General features: G+C 38.6%; 1 protein-coding gene across 1 annotated transcript; it reads right to left on the reverse strand.

The window, feature by feature from the left end:
• Positions 1-566: 566 nt before the first annotated feature.
• Positions 567-18,186, reverse strand: LOC146487980 (GTP-binding protein 1-like). Its single transcript, XM_085125043.1, has 13 exons — positions 17,842-18,186; positions 15,160-15,355; positions 13,948-14,056; positions 11,038-11,218; positions 9,449-9,657; positions 8,505-8,548; positions 7,333-7,428; positions 7,178-7,214; positions 6,598-6,799; positions 4,800-4,944; positions 3,674-3,856; positions 2,686-2,821; positions 567-2,089 (listed from the first exon to the last, which is right to left on the reverse strand). Exons 2-13 carry the CDS (start codon positions 15,337-15,339, stop codon positions 1,761-1,763), a joined length of 1,851 nt encoding a protein of 616 aa, XP_084981169.1. The 5' UTR covers positions 15,340-15,355; positions 17,842-18,186; the 3' UTR covers positions 567-1,760.
• Positions 18,187-18,299: the final 113 nt, after the last annotated feature.

An 18,299-nucleotide genomic window follows, 5' to 3' on the forward strand; every position in this document is an offset into this window, starting at 1 on the left:
CGTTAACAAGGAGATTAGTGAAATGATCGTGTTGCATCTGAGTGGTGCATCTCATCGGTTAAAAAAAATTGTCCATCAGCTAGGCGAACTCGGCCCTGGCTAGGGCTTTGTCATCGTCTTCGTTTCAAAGAAAACAGATCACCGAGCTCCTTTACATTAATGACGATAATAACTGAAAGAAGGAATCTTTAAACGCGTGGATCGTCATCCAGCGGCTGTAAGATTCAAAACTGAATTCTTCGTTTAGGAATCGAGGTTCGCAGTAACTTGTGAGGGAGGCTCCAGGACAGTGACAGGGTGAGTGGACAGTCAATGGGGTCTCTTTTCACTGCATATCCCGTCCAGAGCTTGTTTACACGCTAGGGTTGAGGCTCATGTCGGATATGGCCATTTTAAAATATTTTCAATAAGGGGAAAAGAGTCCCTTCACATTTCAGGCAAGCAACGGCAGTTCACGGCTCATAAAATACCCTTGGCAAAAATGATCGCAAAGTAAAAAAATCATCATTGGTGAGCACGGGAAGAAAGGCGCATAAAAAAAAAAAACAAAACAATATAGCTCCGAGCACAGTGACACAGAGATTGCATGGATCTTTTATTTTTTTCTGTGTCAATTCAAACTTAAGACTTTGTTAAATTAAACTGAACTTTTAATGCATTGTAACTTCTTGCAAGTTATCTCACTTCAGGGAATGAATTCTTTATATTGGAGAGATTTAGAATCAAGTTTACAGCAAATCGCAGAAATGACCACGTGACCATGTTTATCCTATATATTCAGTAGTTTGCCGCTCGCTGTTTTCAGTTTCTCAGTAAAATTGAGTAGTTTGCGTTAGCATCAAAGACCAGGGGCCCGTTTCTCGAAAATCCCGGTAACTTACCGGGCCCGATAAGTATATTTTTAAATGTCTTTCCGTCGATTACATAGCGATTACAGATATGGTACTTGGCCAATGTTTTCGTAGAATTATAAGATTTTAAAATTTAGTATTCAAAGCTAACAAAAATTGACTTCTGTTACGAAACATTTATCACCAAAGACACTTATCGGGCCCGGTAAGTTACCGGGACTTTCGAGAAACGGGCCCCAGGCCCTGGTTGTTCGAAAGCCGATTAACACTTATCCACGATTAAAAGTTAACCGAGGATTTCATCTCACTCGTTAAAAGATGTTTTTAAAAGCTAATTTTAAGCTAATGCTAAAGAAATGTCTGAGTCAAAACTGAGGGACAAAAATCTTTTTGAAGAATCCAGGATGAGCTTAGTCGGGCTTTGAACAACTGGGCCCAGAATTATTTTCAACCATTCTCTTCTATGAACTCATCTTTTCAAGAAAGCACAAACGTGAATCTCAAGTTTGCCGTAAATGCGATTCTTAGGATGCGTTCGATTGACCCCATTCCGAAATAGGAATATATACAGTCATGACAAGAAATCCCTCATAAGAGGTTTTTGGGGTTACTGGAATACAAAATCGCTCTTTCAGCGAACGTTTGCAGAAATGTCTTCCCAAATTTACGTAAAAAGAGAAATATAACAGCTATTCCTCTTATTCTTATTCCGGAATACGGTCAATCGAACGCAACCTTAATCTCTCCAATGACTCAGAAATATTTAAAAATGTGAATCGAAAACTTTAGTCAAGATAAAATTCTTTAAAATATTTACGAAAGAACGAATTAAAATAAAAGGATAAAAATGTTAAACATAAGCCACAGAAAACCACACACTGACTATCAATAAACGGGCGCATTTTCAATTCATTTTTTCCCTGTTCTTTCTGTGCTAATTGACGCTTGCGCACTTGTTGTATCCTTGCCCTTGTCACGTGATAGTGCGGCGCCTCTGCCGGGCCCGCGATGCTTGATTTTCCCGCCAACAAGTGGCGGAGGATGCGCCGTGGGGTCTATCTGCTGTATTGTTCCCACAGCTTTGGTTCTGCCTTCTCTGAAGATCATCCGCGTTTCCGGTTTGACGAACTCAGGTTGTTTTATAAAGCGGAAGCGCACCATAGCTTTGTCTCCTGTTCTTAAATGGTCTTTATCCATGTGGATTATTGTCGCTGTTTGTCGCATACTCCCACAATGCACTGAAAGCAAACACATACGTCATCAGTCGGTAGGAAAAACCTGTTGATCAGGATCCAGCTGTACAAAGGCCCATTAACGCCAATCTCCGACTAATCCACGATTAGAAATTAACCGAGGTTTTCATTTCATTTCAATTTGAAACCTAACTTTAAGCTAATGAAAAAGATCAAAACTGAGGAACAAAAATCTTTCGAATAATTTTTATTGATTAGTAATTAAATCCAAATCAGGGCCCAGTTGTTCAATTAAGCGAATCCTGGGTTAACGTGAAGTTTGAATTGAATTTAATTAATTGTACATTATCACATTTATCATCAAAAAAGTACTTACGAACAAAGGCTGGAAGCTTTGTTACTTGATAAAGAAGGACTCAGCAATCGCGTATTGCAATTAGTGTATGTAAAATCCACTATTGCTACGACTACCATAATCGACTTTAATTTACTAGTGTAACAATGACTAACTTGCTCATCATCAAGAAAATTGTCCGCTGAAATCCCGTGAAATGCGCTGGAAAAACATCCAAAAGTTTACTGGCCGAAAGAAAAGGTGCGAACATTTTTGAGGATAAAGTACGAGTATTACACACACTGACCCATAGCCTGGTATTTAGTGCTGATTGTTGTCGGGTGGTGAAGCACTAACACTTCTGCATCGAATTCCCAGCATGCTTGCGGCTTGACTTGTTTGTCCACCATTACCATTCCCTTTCGGATCTGTGATCGTTTGATCTGAAACAAAAAGTGTCGATACTAGTGTATCTCTGCTATATGGGTTTGTATGATGGCCAAGTGGTTAGCGCGCCGGACTTGTAACCCGGGTTCACCGGTTCAAGCTTTTCTTTGACCACTTGGATTTGTTTCACGGTAGGTTAGCCGCATTTTCAAATCCAAGGCCATGCCATGTAAACAGCCAAGTGGTCTGTCTCCCATCAGTTGGGATTTTTAGCAAACGTTAACTAATATAATACTTCGACACTTAAATGAATGCCATGGTCTAAGAACCTTCTACTTTGGTAAGCTGAGTGGATGTTTTATTTTTAAAGCCATTTCTTATTTCCCTCACGCGAATATAAGGAACTGGAAGAGGAAAATTCTCTCTTCTTCTTCTGCAGAAATAAAGAGGACTCATTCGATGATCTGAGAAATAGTGTGGAAATCACACACTAGATAGATGACATTTCTATTATTTTGCATGTAAATAAAATACGTGAATAGAATTTCGCGGGCGAACTGACTTGAGTAGCAGGCGAAGACATTGTAGATGAAACAACTCGTGGGTAAGCGCGAAATATAGCTAAGAAATGAATTTGCGCAGGGTAGTTTAAAATGAATTTCGGGTTAAAATGACTTCAACCTAGTTTGAATTTTACCTTCTTTGTTTCCAAAATATGATAATGATTAGGAGACAAAGGAGAATAAAAATCAAACTAGGTTCAAATCATTTTAACCTGAAATTCATTTTGAACTACAACACATCTACCTTAGAGAAATGTTCGTGAAGAGGTGAGGGGAGGACATTTAACAGTTTTGCTTGGTACGGAAGCGTACAGGATGCAAGTTTAACGTAAGTTCTAAACAAACCTTTTTCAAAGCAAATGAAGCTGTCTGCCCCGCTCGAAGCTCTTTCACTGGCATTCTCTTTCGATGGATTGTCTTGACTGTGATTGGCTGAAATTGTCCGAGAGGATCTGGGCCGAGTAGCAAGGTGTCATTGAGTCGTATGGTTCCCCGGAGACACGTGCCCGATACCACTGTACCGACACCCTGTGAATGGTAACATAACATACCATACCTTAACTATTATTTAGACACGGTGGGGTTTAAAGAATAGCTTGTGGGATGGTGTAACAACTAAAACTATTTCTAAAGTAATACTTATCACACTTGTACAGTCTAGGAGACAGAAAAAATGTCATTCTTGTTTTCAGTTGTTTCGGGGGATTCTGCGTTAAAGTCGAGGTTTTTCAACACGTGCGTTCTTTGAACTCTTCTTACATACTCTCCTGTGCAGTGTGCTGTTAATAGTTTGATAATAAGAATGCTTAACAGTACACTCTAGGAACCCAACTTAAGAAGCAGAGGTGGTCCTACTATCTGGCCAAATCTACCTGAAAGATTACCTTATCTTAGGCAATTGGTGCCATAAACGCAACTTAAATGAAAACAAACTGAGAGAAAAATTGGTCTGAAATAAAGGACATTAACGCAAACAAGAAGGCTAAATTTACAAAACAAGGAAATTATCGAGACCGGGAAGGGCTCGTATTCAATCAAGCAGATGAATCCAAAGCAATTTCGTCCCAAACACACTGAAACGAATGCTTAGAAAGACAATTCTGACAACAAGAGTGAAACTACGATCTTTGAGAGGAATAAAGTTTTTGGAATAAACAATGACAGTGGACGGTGCGGAATATAATGCTCTACTTTAAAAAAATTAACGCTCAAAGAAAGTAACGTGACTCAAATTAACACCAAGTTTTTGAGTTCGCGTTAACTTGCTACAAAAAGGTAAGTTGCCATAGTTGAACCAGTTTAACCTGCGACCAGGTACCGCAGACGCTCTTTTGGCTCGTCACGCAATCTTTCCTCTTCGCGTTACAAGCCAAAAGAGCGAGGGAGGCTAGCGACCAGGCCCATGTTTAATCTTACTGTGTCTGGTAGCAGGTTAAACCAGTTTGGAAGAGCAGGGGAGAAGAATATTCACCGGAACTGAATAGGTGTCATCGATCTGAAACTCGGATGGTTCATCCTTCTTGAAATGAGCACGAATTGAAAGCAGATTAAGAAACATCTTCAGCAGGTCTAGGTTTTCACCCGTCACATTGGAGATCTGGAATATTGGACACACCCTACGAAAAAAGGTAGAAAAACGCTCATAAGTGTATGATGGATGCGTTGTAGTGACTGTGAATCACTTTATTTAAGTGTCAATATATTTAGCACAGAGCACTAATTGGGGAAATTCTCCAGATCGAATTGGAAATTGGAAATGTTCGTTTTTGAGGAGGAGAAAACCGTAGTACCCGGAGAAAAACCGCTCGGAGCAGGGACGAGGACCAACAACAAACGCAACCCACATATGACGCCGAGTCCGGAAATCGAACCTGGGCCACATTGGTGAGAAGAGAGTGCTCTCATCACTGCGCCATCGCCATCCCTGCTCCTATGTTCCAGACAGCCAGGGTTGTTTGCACGCGCGCGGGGGAATGGAAGCCCCCTTATCTACAAAAAAATATCGGCCTGTTGTCTCCGAAGGCAACTCCATGCATGCGTGATTCTGAAGTCAGATTTATGAAAGACATGCTCGTCAAGGAGTTCTGTCAATGGGAAAACAAGTAACTGAAGAAGTGTCTTTCTGCCCTGTAGGATACGAAAGCAGATGCCATGCCATTTCAAGCTCTTAGAAGGCTCTTTCCTTGGCTATCAATCTGTTTTCATCTCCTCCTTGACAGTATACTGGTAGTCCTCGTGGTCGATAAACACGATTACCAGCCAGTGTTTGAGAAAATGAGCCCGTGCTATCTCGCGAATGGTCTCTTTCGTAGGAAAGAATACCGGAGCCGAGAGAGTGGAGGAAACCAAGTTCAGGTAATAAAAATTTGCGGCAACTCATTTCCATATTTTGTGGTCAATGTCACAAGCCTTCGCAGTCATCTTGGAAATGGGTGTGGTATCTTAGATGTAGCTTGAATTTCCATCGTGGGTTAATGACTAGTTGAAGGCCTTTATATAGTGGAGGGAGGGAATTACTCCTTGTTTCACTACAGTTGAAGGGTTTTAGGTAAGACTATTAGACCAAAATAGAGCTTATCTGCAGGAATTTCGATTTGAAAGCAAAACAGAGCATTTGTGAGTGCTGAAAATCCTTTAATTGTTGACGGTTAGAGTTTAGGCCGAAATTCAGCTCGAGGTGAAAATTCCAACCTGGGATGGAACTGCCCTGTTAAACGGGTTGAAACATCTCATGTTATGTTAATGTAATCAAATTTCAGGGGCAAAGTGAACTTAGGTATGCGATATCATTCTGATTTCAATGAAAGCAATTCACCTTGAATGTGTTTCCCCCATGTAATTTCAATTGTACCTCGGCTGAAATTCGTCATGAAATCACAACAAAATCTCGATTTCAGACCCATGACTGAGCAGCAATTTCAGTCCAGGCTGAAATTCGCAATGTAATCGGAGTTTAGAGGTACGTAATTAAGGTTAAGGTTTGGCCAGTGTTAGAATGAAGTTAGCCTGCGAGAACAGACGTCTTTTCCGGCGAGTGAAACAAAAGACGGACAAGGCATCTGCGTTCGCAGGCTAGATTTAACTTCAAATTGTCGAAAAATGATTTTGTAGTGTGTAAAATTTGTAATGAAACGACCCTGGTTGGGTGGTATGAAATAACAGACAGAGACAGAGCAGACAGAGCTATGGAACCTCGATCAACATTTTGCCAATTGTCGCACAGCATTGACCAGGTTAAAGCCTACTTTTACGCAGATCGAAGAACTCACCTTTCAGAAACAAAGTTTGTTGCTGATACCACCACATCATCTGGGTTTTGTACGATAACAGGGATTTTACGGCAACCAGGAGATTTTAGAATCCTGCTCAAAAGTTTCATGGTGTCTTGGAGAACATTGGGTGGACACATATCAATCTTGGTAACCACCACAAACACTGGAACATTGAGGGCAAGAGCCAGCCCAAGGTGTTCTGAAGGAACAAAAGAGTTTAAAATGCATAATAAGAAAGAAAAGAAAAGAGAGTCCATTTTGTAAGAAACTTAACAGCAACAAACACCTGATTTGAAACTGACACTTGAAGATTTTACCTACTTTATATAACGATTGAATAGTCACACTTTCACTGAATTTTGTTTACAGAGTCGAATGTTAGAACCACCTTTCACAGTACAATAAACAGTACCACAGGACAGTACTGCTTACATCAGTAGCTTTGATTTAAATGGTGACAATTGAGGTTCAAACGTCTAAGGACCACCTTGTACAACACAATAAACTTACCACAGCATAAACCATTCAGTAGCATTATTCAAGACATTAAACAACACTCAGGTTAATCAGATCTTACCCTTTGTCATGCCTATAATTCCAGCATTTGATCCAATCTAGAGTACAAAACAAAAGAACATCATCATCATCATCATCATCATCATCCAGCTTAAACACTGCTCAAAACAGTAGTCACTTCAGTTAAAAATGTATGATTTCCACATTTCCACTCACCATCAGCATGGCAAAGTCTGGAACATGCCCTGTCATACCAAAAATAGTTGTTTTTAGGTATTTCTCGTGTCCAGCCAGATCAATGAATGTGATAACCTGCAATGGAAAAGAAAATAAACAAATAAATTAATAGATATATAAACAAACAGGTAAATAGACAAACATAAAACTGTAAATTAAAAAATCCATCAATACAGAGATAGTGAGAGAGAGAAAATTGGAGGAAATGGATTCTCCATGAGAGGAAATGGGTCCAATGACGATGAAGTTGGCAACTACTTGCAAGGGATTTTGGATCAAATTTGAACCTTGATAACGAATACCATCTTTATAGAAGCATTGTTAAGTTTTGTTCAGTAGTGTTATATCGAGAGTTGTATAAGTTGTAAGTAAAATATTGTATTGTAAAGAGTTTTTTTGTCCGAATAAAGCATTTATATATTAAAAAAAACTTACACCATCTTGGGAGACAAAAGTTAAATAATTATTGTCTTAGGTGAAGATGGTGAAAGCACTTGCTTTAAGTGACCAAGAGTATGAGTAGGCCTACAGTAACAGCTTACAGTTACTATAACATAAAAGGATAAGCAATAAAGACACCCAAACTCGGTTGAGATTTGAAGAGAGCTAATGACAGTGTAAACTCTTTGAGAGTATTCCTAGAGAACACCAGAGGAAGCAAGGCTGGCAGTCTGAACTCTTGCCAGTAGTAGTTGTGTTCTAGGGGAAAGTTAAGATGCAGCTACCAATTTCACATTTAGTGACATACTTTGATCACGTACATCCATTTTTGTAAAGTAACTTAAACCTCACTAATTCAAACTATATTTTTTTTACATAATTGTTCCTGTCTTTTAAAGCTTCAAGTAGAAACAGAAACTTGTAAGGGTTGAAACATGTAACTCCCATATCTTTTATTTTGCAAAAGTGTACAAATATTTAATCTCACTTGTACCATTTTGGAAAATGAATAACAAACTAACTTATATAAAGAGTCAAAATGCTTTATCGTTGTGATGCAGTTTCTGCACTTAAGTCCATACTCTGATCTGTTTAAAATGGTAGAGTTTCCAAAATTATGCAGAACTTAGAAAAATGAATACTCGCATGCTGTGAACATGTGTTACAAGTTTCAACTCCCCTTTGAGTTTCTGGTAGAAACTGCCATGTACCTTTGAAGACTTTTGGCATATCCGTGACCAGTCCAGCCCACCACCTACACAAATAAAATAAAATTGCAAGATAACAAACATTGTATACTTATGTAAAATTGCCAACACAAAAAATAATGTTATGCATCAAGTCATATCTCGGTAAAACCATTGGTGCACTGGGGCATTTTAATATGCTGTCATTAATAAAAAAAAACTGTGAAATGACTCTAATTATTCTTGTAAAATACAGCCTGCTAAATGGCTTTAAATCACCACAGACTTCAGATGAAAACAACTGATTATTTTCTTGTTTGTACACTGCAGCCATGACCTACATTATTCCTTGAACAAAATGGAACTGGCATGCAATTCTCAACATATCAATACAGGTCGCTGGAATGACTTCAAAGTAACTGAATTATCTGCTGTGAAAAGAGCACATAACAGGATTATGGCCAAAAATTGGAAAAGTGCTCCAAAGTTGCTCATTTTAAGCATGCACAACAGACTTTGGGTGCTAAATGTGGCTCCCTATAAATTTTTGGCTGAATTTCTAAGGATTTAACTGGTGGCAACAAAAAAGGCAAAATTCTTGGTAAATTATCTTTGGTAGAAAAGATGAAAATGAACCAGCACTTGGCACAAAAAATCTGCAAACTTAGGCAAGTTGGAAGAATGTTTCTATATTTTGTTGAGAAATCCCACATACTCTCCCTTTTATAAATCCTTCAACATACAAACAGATACACAATGAGCTTCATTAAAACAAACAAATTAAAAATGCAAACTCTATAGTATCTGTAGGGCAGTATGATTTGATTCTGTACAGTTATATATATATATATATCTTTTTGCCTCTATGAAACAAACTGAACTGTATTTTGTGCCTTGATCAAACAAACTGAACCAAACTTTTTGAAGAGCAGAGGTCTCTCTAAAAAATGTTCAACAAATTGTTTTACCGTGAGTGTCAGGCTTGTTCACAACATCTCCCCTGCTGTCAAACCCAAGAATATCATTTCCCACACTGCTGGTTCTGCCAGATTCCATCTCATGTTTGTGACGGAACAGTCTCTGTCTGGCCATTCCCCTCCCATTGTCCAGTTCTCCGTGGGTCAGCACTCCAAGTAATGTACTCTTACCAGCATCCACATTACCAACTACTGCAACCCTGATTAAGGAAGAGGCAAATAACCCAGTATTTAAGTTTTTGGTACTTCCCATCTGCTTTCCTTTGAAATTTTTGATACAAAAGTGTACATCTTATGAATTGTATCTGAGTTGTGAATGCAACGCTGCCCAACTTTAAATTACAGGTTTTGCTATATTCATGTGCCGGTAGAGTGTTAAAATGTAGCACTTAGTTCTAATCACGGAGGTTTTCGAAAAAAACCAGCCATAATAAAGTCGACTGACATTTCAATGACTCCATGTCATCATTTTCAAAGTTGTGTAAATCCACTTTTATAAGTGCTCAAATAATCGGACCCACACGGCTTTGAAAATGGTGACATGGAGCCATTGAAACGTCAGTCAACATTATTATTTTAAATTTAGTTAATTAAATAATAAATCATTTATTATAAAAACATATTATATTGTACTTCCTGTCTGTGCTAAAATTTCAGTTACGTTCAGATTGTGCAGGGGTTTCATTAGAAGCCGGCAACTGGCGAATTCCGCCGTCTACTTTCTATATCAGCGCCGCCTACTATTGCCATTCTATCTCCCAATTCCGACCTGTTTTTTCCTGAAATGGCAAGCGAAGTCAATTGCCAATAAACAGTTTGTCTCATTTTTATCTATTGGAAGATTGCACATAACATGCCAAGCATTTAAACAATGTTAAGAACAACGAGATCAACACTTATCATTATTTGCTGTCCGACACGTTAAATGGAGATCATGAACAAGTGATTTGTAAGAAATCTGTCTTAACCATTGTACTCAATTTGGTTCCCAGAATGCTGGAAATAGCATTTCCGTGCTTCTAGATCTCAAAATTTTCTGCACCCCACTAGAAGAAGAGCCCTTATGACCCCAATTGTCACAGCCGGCTACTCTACAACAACCATCTGTTTACTTCAAATTTTATAAAAACCCCTGATTGTGCTACTCTTCCTCTCTGAAGTGTTTTCCGTGGCATTCAGTTGTGCAGTAGATACCTTAACCTTCTGTGACAAGGTAACTATGACTACTTTTGAGATGCAAGATGACTTAATAACCATATGGGTGCCTTAAGGGCGATTTAGACGGTACGATTTTGCCCACGATTTGTCGCATGCGACACGCTTACGCCATGCCTACAACACGAATCGCGTTGTGTAAATCAACCTACAACATCCTTACAACAGACGCACACAACACAAAAAATGTCGTAGGATTTTAAAACATGTTTTAAAATCCTACGACACTCGTAGGTAACGGCAATGTTGAGTGGCGAGAGTTGTGTACGATTTTGACATGACGCAAACAGCGCGCGCTCTAGAAATCGCATGCGACAAATCGTAGACAAAATCGTACCGTCTAAATCGCCCTTAAAGAATCTCACCTCACTTCCATAAAATCATTATCATCTGCACGGTTACGCACTAGATACTCTGCAACATTGCCTTCCTCTGCGGGTTTCTCTCTCAGTAGAACAATGTCAGCATCACAGGACTCAGCTAACAGCTTTAAAGAATCTACAGAGGCTTTAAGATCATCAGCACTGAGACCGCTTGCAGTACCATCTATCAAAAACAGCGTGCAGAATGTTGGGATAGGCAATGTACAGTGTATGAATTGTACTAAAGATATGATAAAACAAGACATTGATATTCAAAATCGCCTGAATTACTACAACCCTTGAAATGTAATGATTCCCTTGTAACACAAGGGAACACGGAAACAATGCTAACATCACGCTATCTTTGTGACTCAACTATTCCGTTAGCTAGGATAGTTTTATAAATCTTTGAAGCATACAATGGGAATAAATGAGGCCACATTAAGCATCCCGCGAAAATGCCATTATGGCCATCTTGTCTTACAAAAGTACAGGGTAGAAGTTATTAAAATATCAAGAAAATTGACCTTGGGCAGGGTTGGAAATTAGCCCTCGCCCACTCGCCAATGTGAGTGTCAAGCCCGTCAGGCGAGTGGAAATCGCAGGTTACTCGCCCGGTTTGGCGAGTAGAATTTTCATCTTCAGGAAAATAAAACTGTAACTGAAAGTTTTTGACAAAATCTAATCTAAATGTAAGTACTTTTTCACATTCTGAAAGCTTTAGAAACCTGGCACATACACGCAAACTTTCTGCTTTGTAAATAAAGAAATGGCTTCTTTTCAAGTAATATTACATGAAGTACCCCACTAGTAGTCTTGATACCGCTGGTCATAAACAAACCACGCTGCTGAGAACAAAATCTGATGGCGATAGAAATGGACTGAATTATGAATTGGCGACTGTTTAGTGCAGGGCGACTCTCCTGGTCTAGTGTTTTCCCTCGCATGTTTTCGATTTGAAAACGTGGATATATTTCCCGGAGTATCTAAAACTCATAACGAAAAGGTAATGTGAAAGAAACTCCTCAAAAGGCAGATGCTAGAGATTACGAGAAGACGAGATCGAGAAGAAGAGGAGGAAAAGGAGGAAGTTGTCTTCAATGAAAAGAAATGACGATCAGGGCGGTGTCAGACTATGAAACAGACGCTGAGATGCCGAAGAAATGATTCTGGAAAAACTAAATTACCTGTAACCTAATAGTAAGCTAAAACAGTGCTTGCAATAATTTTCTCATCCTTGTCACGCCCTGTAATCTATTGGCCGTCTACGACCAATAGCGCGAAAATTCGTAGAAAATTTGCGTTTCATCCGGTTGATGCCATATTTGGCAAATAGGAAGTCTATGAAATTATCCAATCACTGGCTGGGTTTCATTGCGATTGGTTGAATAAATTTTGCGTACCGAATTTTTATTTGCATAATTAACTGCAAGTGTGATGGCGTCGTCTTCGAAGTGAGCGTATGTTGACGAAATCAGCCCAGCAGAAGACACAGATTTTGACTACGAAGGAGGTCCAAGAAGGCATGTCAAGTGGTAAGGAAAGCGAATTAGATCGCCTTCTCACCAATGAAGGCGAAAAATGAAAGGTAAGCGAGCACAAAACTTTTACATACGACGCCATGCAGTTCACACGCAATAGAACATATGTTCTTGAATTGCGGGAAAATATGATTTGTAGCCGCTCGCTACGCTTGAATTCTTGCTTTCTTCATCAGAAGATCTTAGTTTTACACTGAGTTAACATTTGGGAGTCAATAGCTCGGTAATTTTGGTTAGAATTTTCGTTTTGGGCATCAGGGTAATAAGATACGATGTAGCGTGTGTGTGACGCTAAAGTCTAAAAATGCATTCCGTTGCTATGGAAACGTAGATTTTTATTCGATTAGATGGCTATCAATAAAAATTTGTAATTTATTTTGCTTTTGTTCTTTCTCCACCAGATTTGGAGGAATTGTAGCCAATACATCAAGGAACATTTTCTTTTTTAACTTTTCTTTGCAACCAGACCTCTTGGTCATATTTTATGTATTTTGTGAAAATTGTTCGCATAAATGATGCTGATTTATGATAATTATATATTTTTTTTGAAACATTGTGAGCTTCTTTGGAGGCAAACTTTTTTTCCCTGTAAAGCCTTATCATTGCTGATTAAAATGATGTATAACTTTCTACTCTCCTGTAAATAGTTTTCGAAATATTAAATAAAATAGGAATGTGGTCAAAAATGCCTGTTTTTGCAGTGACAAGGATGAGATAAACTAAAACACCAAGGGGGTGGTGGGAGTGTTTGGCAAGTGAAAATGTATCTGGGTGAGTACAATCTGAACGTTGGCGAGTGCTGAGAAATTTAAGTTTCCAACCCTGCTTGGGTGATCATATCCTTTATTCTCCTGACCTCAAGGGTTGAATAACAATGTTGATGTTACAAGGAGAAATTTGATACTGATCACTGTTAGGGCTTAAAGGGGTTAAGGACAGTGCTTACTGATACTGAAGTATTTTTGCGCGGTTTATGACTATGCGGGAAAAGCAGATCTTGGCAAGGGCTTTTGAAATCCAGAAAGAAAATTGGGGGTAACCATTCATCTTTTAGAAATAAGTAAGCAACGATTATTCAAAAAAGCAGTAAAATACAAAGCAATGTATTGCACTTTTTTTCCAAATTGAAGCTTTATAACATGTATCTCTGAAAAATGCATGGTTCCCCCCAATTTTCTTTTTGGATACTGAAAGCTCTTGCTAAGTGCTGCTTTCTCCACATAGTTTTTAACCGCGCAAAACTATCCCTGTATAAGTAGGCACCACCAATATAGGAAACCCGAGTATCTCGAGCTGCGCAGAACGTATGCACAGTACTAAAAGTAGGCACTGTCCTTAAATAGCACTGATATGAAGATCAAATTATCTTCACCTCCTACTCCAACTTCATAGATAGTCTCTCCGTGGCCTTCATCTAATCTCTCCTTTAATTTATGAAGTAAAATATCAAACTGATCATCAGTGGGACTGATCAGGGCAACCTAAATCAAAACAAAACAAAAAAATGAGTCCAGTAGTGTTAGCAAAGACATTGGTTGTATGCTTTTTGTAATTATTAAAGGGCTGGAGGCATAATCAACCTATAGTGCTTTTCAGATTGCTTTTGTTAGTTTAGCTCAGTCACTGGAGGTTTTGCATGTGGCCTTGAATTCCTTCAGGAAATGTTGCTCCAATGTTTTATCCACTGCTTAGGACTCCATTTTGTGATGAACATGAACATCTTGCTCATAATCAGCTTTTTATTGCAAACAAAGTGCAAAGCCATGGATAAAACATTGGAGCAGCGTTTCCAAAAGGAATTCAAGGCCTTATGGAAACCTCTCATGAATCTGAGCTAGAACAAAAAACAATCCGAAATGGATGGTTATGCCCTCCAGCCCTTCACTTTATAAACACCATATTAATATTAACTTAATCTTATGGCATTCATCTCACGTACAAATGGAAATGAATATGTGAAATTCAAATATTTGAACTGTGAATGAAAGAATCAATAAGTGAGATCTACCATTGTGACTGTAAGTCCCAACTTTAACTTACTGTAACTCGTTGTATTACTCAAATGATGGCTGACCGATTAGCTCAGTTGATTGAGCATCGGACTACCGTGCAGGAGGCCATGGGTTCAAACCCCGGCCGCACCAACACTCAGGGTCTTTAAAAAACTGAGGAGAAAGTGCTGCCTTTGTAGACTTTCTAGTCTTCTCGGATAAGGACGATAAACGTAGGCCCCGTCTCACAACACTTCAATGTTCATAACCCTGTGGGACGTTAAAGAACCCAGACACTAATCGCAAAGAGTAGGGCATGGAGTTCCCGGTGTGCTGGTCTGGTCTTTGTGCAGTTTCATGATTTCATGGGTTGGGTGGGTAGGATGAGGTCACTAATGGACATATGCTGATGTAAACCGCATTTGAATATATATATGAATAGAAAATGCGGTATATAAATGCATTACCATTACCATTACCATTACAACAGTGGAAAGAAAATCAGCACACAAAAAACTGGTTTAGCTATTTCAAAAACCCTGTATCAATGTCTTAGACTTTTGCAAAGTATACTAAATTGTATGCCTTCTTACCCTTGGGTCAATATTGTGTTCTAAGCCAGTTGAAGTGCCATTTTCCTCTAGGTAAAACTCGCTCTCACTGTCTGGAGCAAACAGGTTGTCTGCACCGTCTGGCGATCCAGCTTGGCTACCATTCAATGAAGATCCAGAGAATTTTTCTTCTACATTTATGGTCTCTGCTGCGGCACTCATTCTTTAAGGGTAAGATCTGTATAGAAATCCAAGAATTTTAGTGGTACATGTATATAAAGAAGAATGCAAAGAGTAAGTATAATGTTATGGCAAAATATGGGAGAAATTAACCAGGTGCCCATGAAAATTTTTCCTATATTTGCTGTTTGCCTTTTTCTGTTTCTTGGTAGAAGTGAGCGGTTTCACATTAATGAGAAACACAATAATTATTTTGGATGGTTACATATCTTTAATTGAAGGACAGTGTGCATAACTGTCTTAAGCCAAATTTAGCTGACTCAATATTTTGGCTCATTTTCCTCGAAAACTAAATGTAATCCAGCAATAAAAACCATGGGGAGATGTTGAATGTTCTCCAACAAAACTGAAAGCCACATGCAAACATTCAGGCACTTTTAAGCAAAATGAAGGATTGACCTAAAATTTGACAAATATGGTTAATATGCATTTAGCCCTTCAATTATTTCGAGAAAAAAAAAGAAAAGAAAATGACAGTCTGACATTTGTCTTGATGCTTAATCTCTCAAACACAATAAATCAAAGGATGATTTACACTATCATTTATCCGCTTGACAATACCAATTTCTCTAAGTGTTGGCTCCAATTTCATAGGAGCAATATATAGTTTTCTAATGTTTCTATAAAAACAGCACACAAACATTTATTGTTTTCTTTGGAAAACCTACAAAGGTTTGGAATAACCTTGAGGTGTTAAATTACAAGCAAGAAGACTGTAAAAAGGAAAACAACTTTGTTTCCTCAAGTTTTTAATCTTCAAAATTTGCCAGCCAAAATCTCAAGGGTGGAATCAAATCTGCTGAAGAACTGTGAGTTTTTGTTTGCAGATTAAAAACAACAACAACAAAATAAAAACATAAAACATAAGGAACAAAAATACACAAGTAGTCTGTTACTTGTGTCAGAGAACACATTATGTTCTCAAAGACCATGCTTCTGCATTTGTGCCATGTACTTTCAATCACACTCTCTCACCATGCAAGGGTATGAAAAAGGATAGATACAGATAATTTAGGAGGAAGGTCATCCTAGATTGTCATTTGCAAGAAGTTCATCAAGGTGGTATTAGCTTGTTATAGGCCAGGTAAATAACCACTAGTATTTTTAAAAGAGGTTGCTAGAAACAGTTCAATGTTATCCATGGAAAAAGTAAGGCAATGTATTAATCAAGGATCTCATCCTTGGACATGTCATAGAAATTATTTCTTTTGACAGCAAACTTTGCTCTGCATTGTCTTCTTGGGTGTATAAATAAGCACTAGTGACACACTTCTCATCCAGAGGGAAGTAACAATACTATACACTTAATGTATGATTCCGAGGGAAACAGTTAGTTTTGTTTTCCAGAGAGTCCTGATGTTTCCCTTAACGAACATCAGGACTCGAGGAAAAACAAAACTAACTAGTTTCCCGAGGGACCGTACATTAAGTGCTTTATTATATATTTAGACTTTCCCTTCAAAAATCATATACCTGCCAACTCTCATGCATTATGCGTGAGTCTCACGCTTGCGGACGAAAGACAGCGATCTCACGCATCAAGGACAATTTCTCATGCCTGACTCACAAATCCGGACATTTCATTTCAGATTTGTTACGTATTTTTTCTTTGCTCTTTATAACAATCTCAGAAGCTTTCAAATGTCTACAATCCGTTGAAATCGTAAGTGTTCAAAGGCCGTCGGAATATCTTCGGACATTCTCGGCAACGTTCGGAAGTCTTCGGAAAATCGTCAGAAATATTCGGAAGTGGCTTGGACGTTTTCGGAAATCCCGGTCATGAAGAGACAAAAATCTCACGCGTTTGACTTAGAAAAAGTTGGCAGGTATAAAATCACAGCAAACCAAACAAACAAACAACTGAGAGGGTAACAACTGCGGAATTGTATCCCGGTCGGGATACATTTGTATTTAATCAGGGGCAAGTGACCAAGAATCAACCAATCACAGTGCTCACTTTGTTAAGTGAAAGTCTAGGTATATAACAATCGTAGTTGTTTCATTCTGTGCCACTTGTAGCTCAGGTGCAACTTAAGCTCCCTCAAAGATGTTCTTTTAGTGGTCACGCAATCTTACCTCTTGTTGGGGAGGAAAGATTGTGTGACAAGCAAAAAGAGCATTTGTGGGGAAGGCTAGTGTGATTCAACCCTCTACCCTTTTCACCATGTGGTGCTATTCCGATTTTGCATCCCAACCCTTAAATAAAAATTATCTTTCATCGTCCAGCATCTCACCTCAAAAGCTCCATCCCACATCCCAGCAAAAGCTTGGAGAATTAAAATAAAATGGAGATCGAGAGGGAATATCCAACTGCAAAAGGTTCTCTGAACTAAGCACGTCATAAACTTAAGTCTTATAACTATATCACAACTGATGGAAGCAAAGCTCAAACCAATTATTGTTCACCTTATATGGCCTTAAAATTATTAGAAAATTTTTGCTTCCAATTAAGTTATATTTTGGACGAAATTGTATTTTTCTCACCTGTACTCGATCACTCCAAGTTTTAAATCGAGCCCTAATGCCTTGATTCTCTTATAACTTGGCTGAGGAAAGCGTTATTTATACCGGCATTTTCAATGGAACAATGCCTCTGACTTGGTATAAGCTTAAAGTAACTCTTTCCCTTTCCAACTCAACATAAGGTCCACAGTCGAAGTTCTGCGCAAAATTGGCAAGATCATCAGATAAATATGTTCGATTGCATTAAAATATGTGCTGCTGAGGAAATGTGGTGCAACACAAGCTAGATCACAACAATAAACAACTTGTGCGTTTCCCCTAAAATAACCAAATTTCATCAGCCGCCACGCTTGCGTGGAGATTTTATTGTCCCCAGACCCCTCAAAGGTACACTGTAGAGCACTAATTTTTGTTTGAAAATGCCGGGAAGATATGTGTAGAATTTAACTATTTTTGAACTAAATAATTTGAATAGTAAA

Source organism: Pavona decussata, unplaced genomic scaffold (assembly GCF_977016875.1).
Source record: "Pavona decussata unplaced genomic scaffold, jaPavDecu1.1 SCAFFOLD_12, whole genome shotgun sequence".
Taxonomy (NCBI): Eukaryota; Metazoa; Cnidaria; class Anthozoa; order Scleractinia; family Agariciidae; genus Pavona; species Pavona decussata.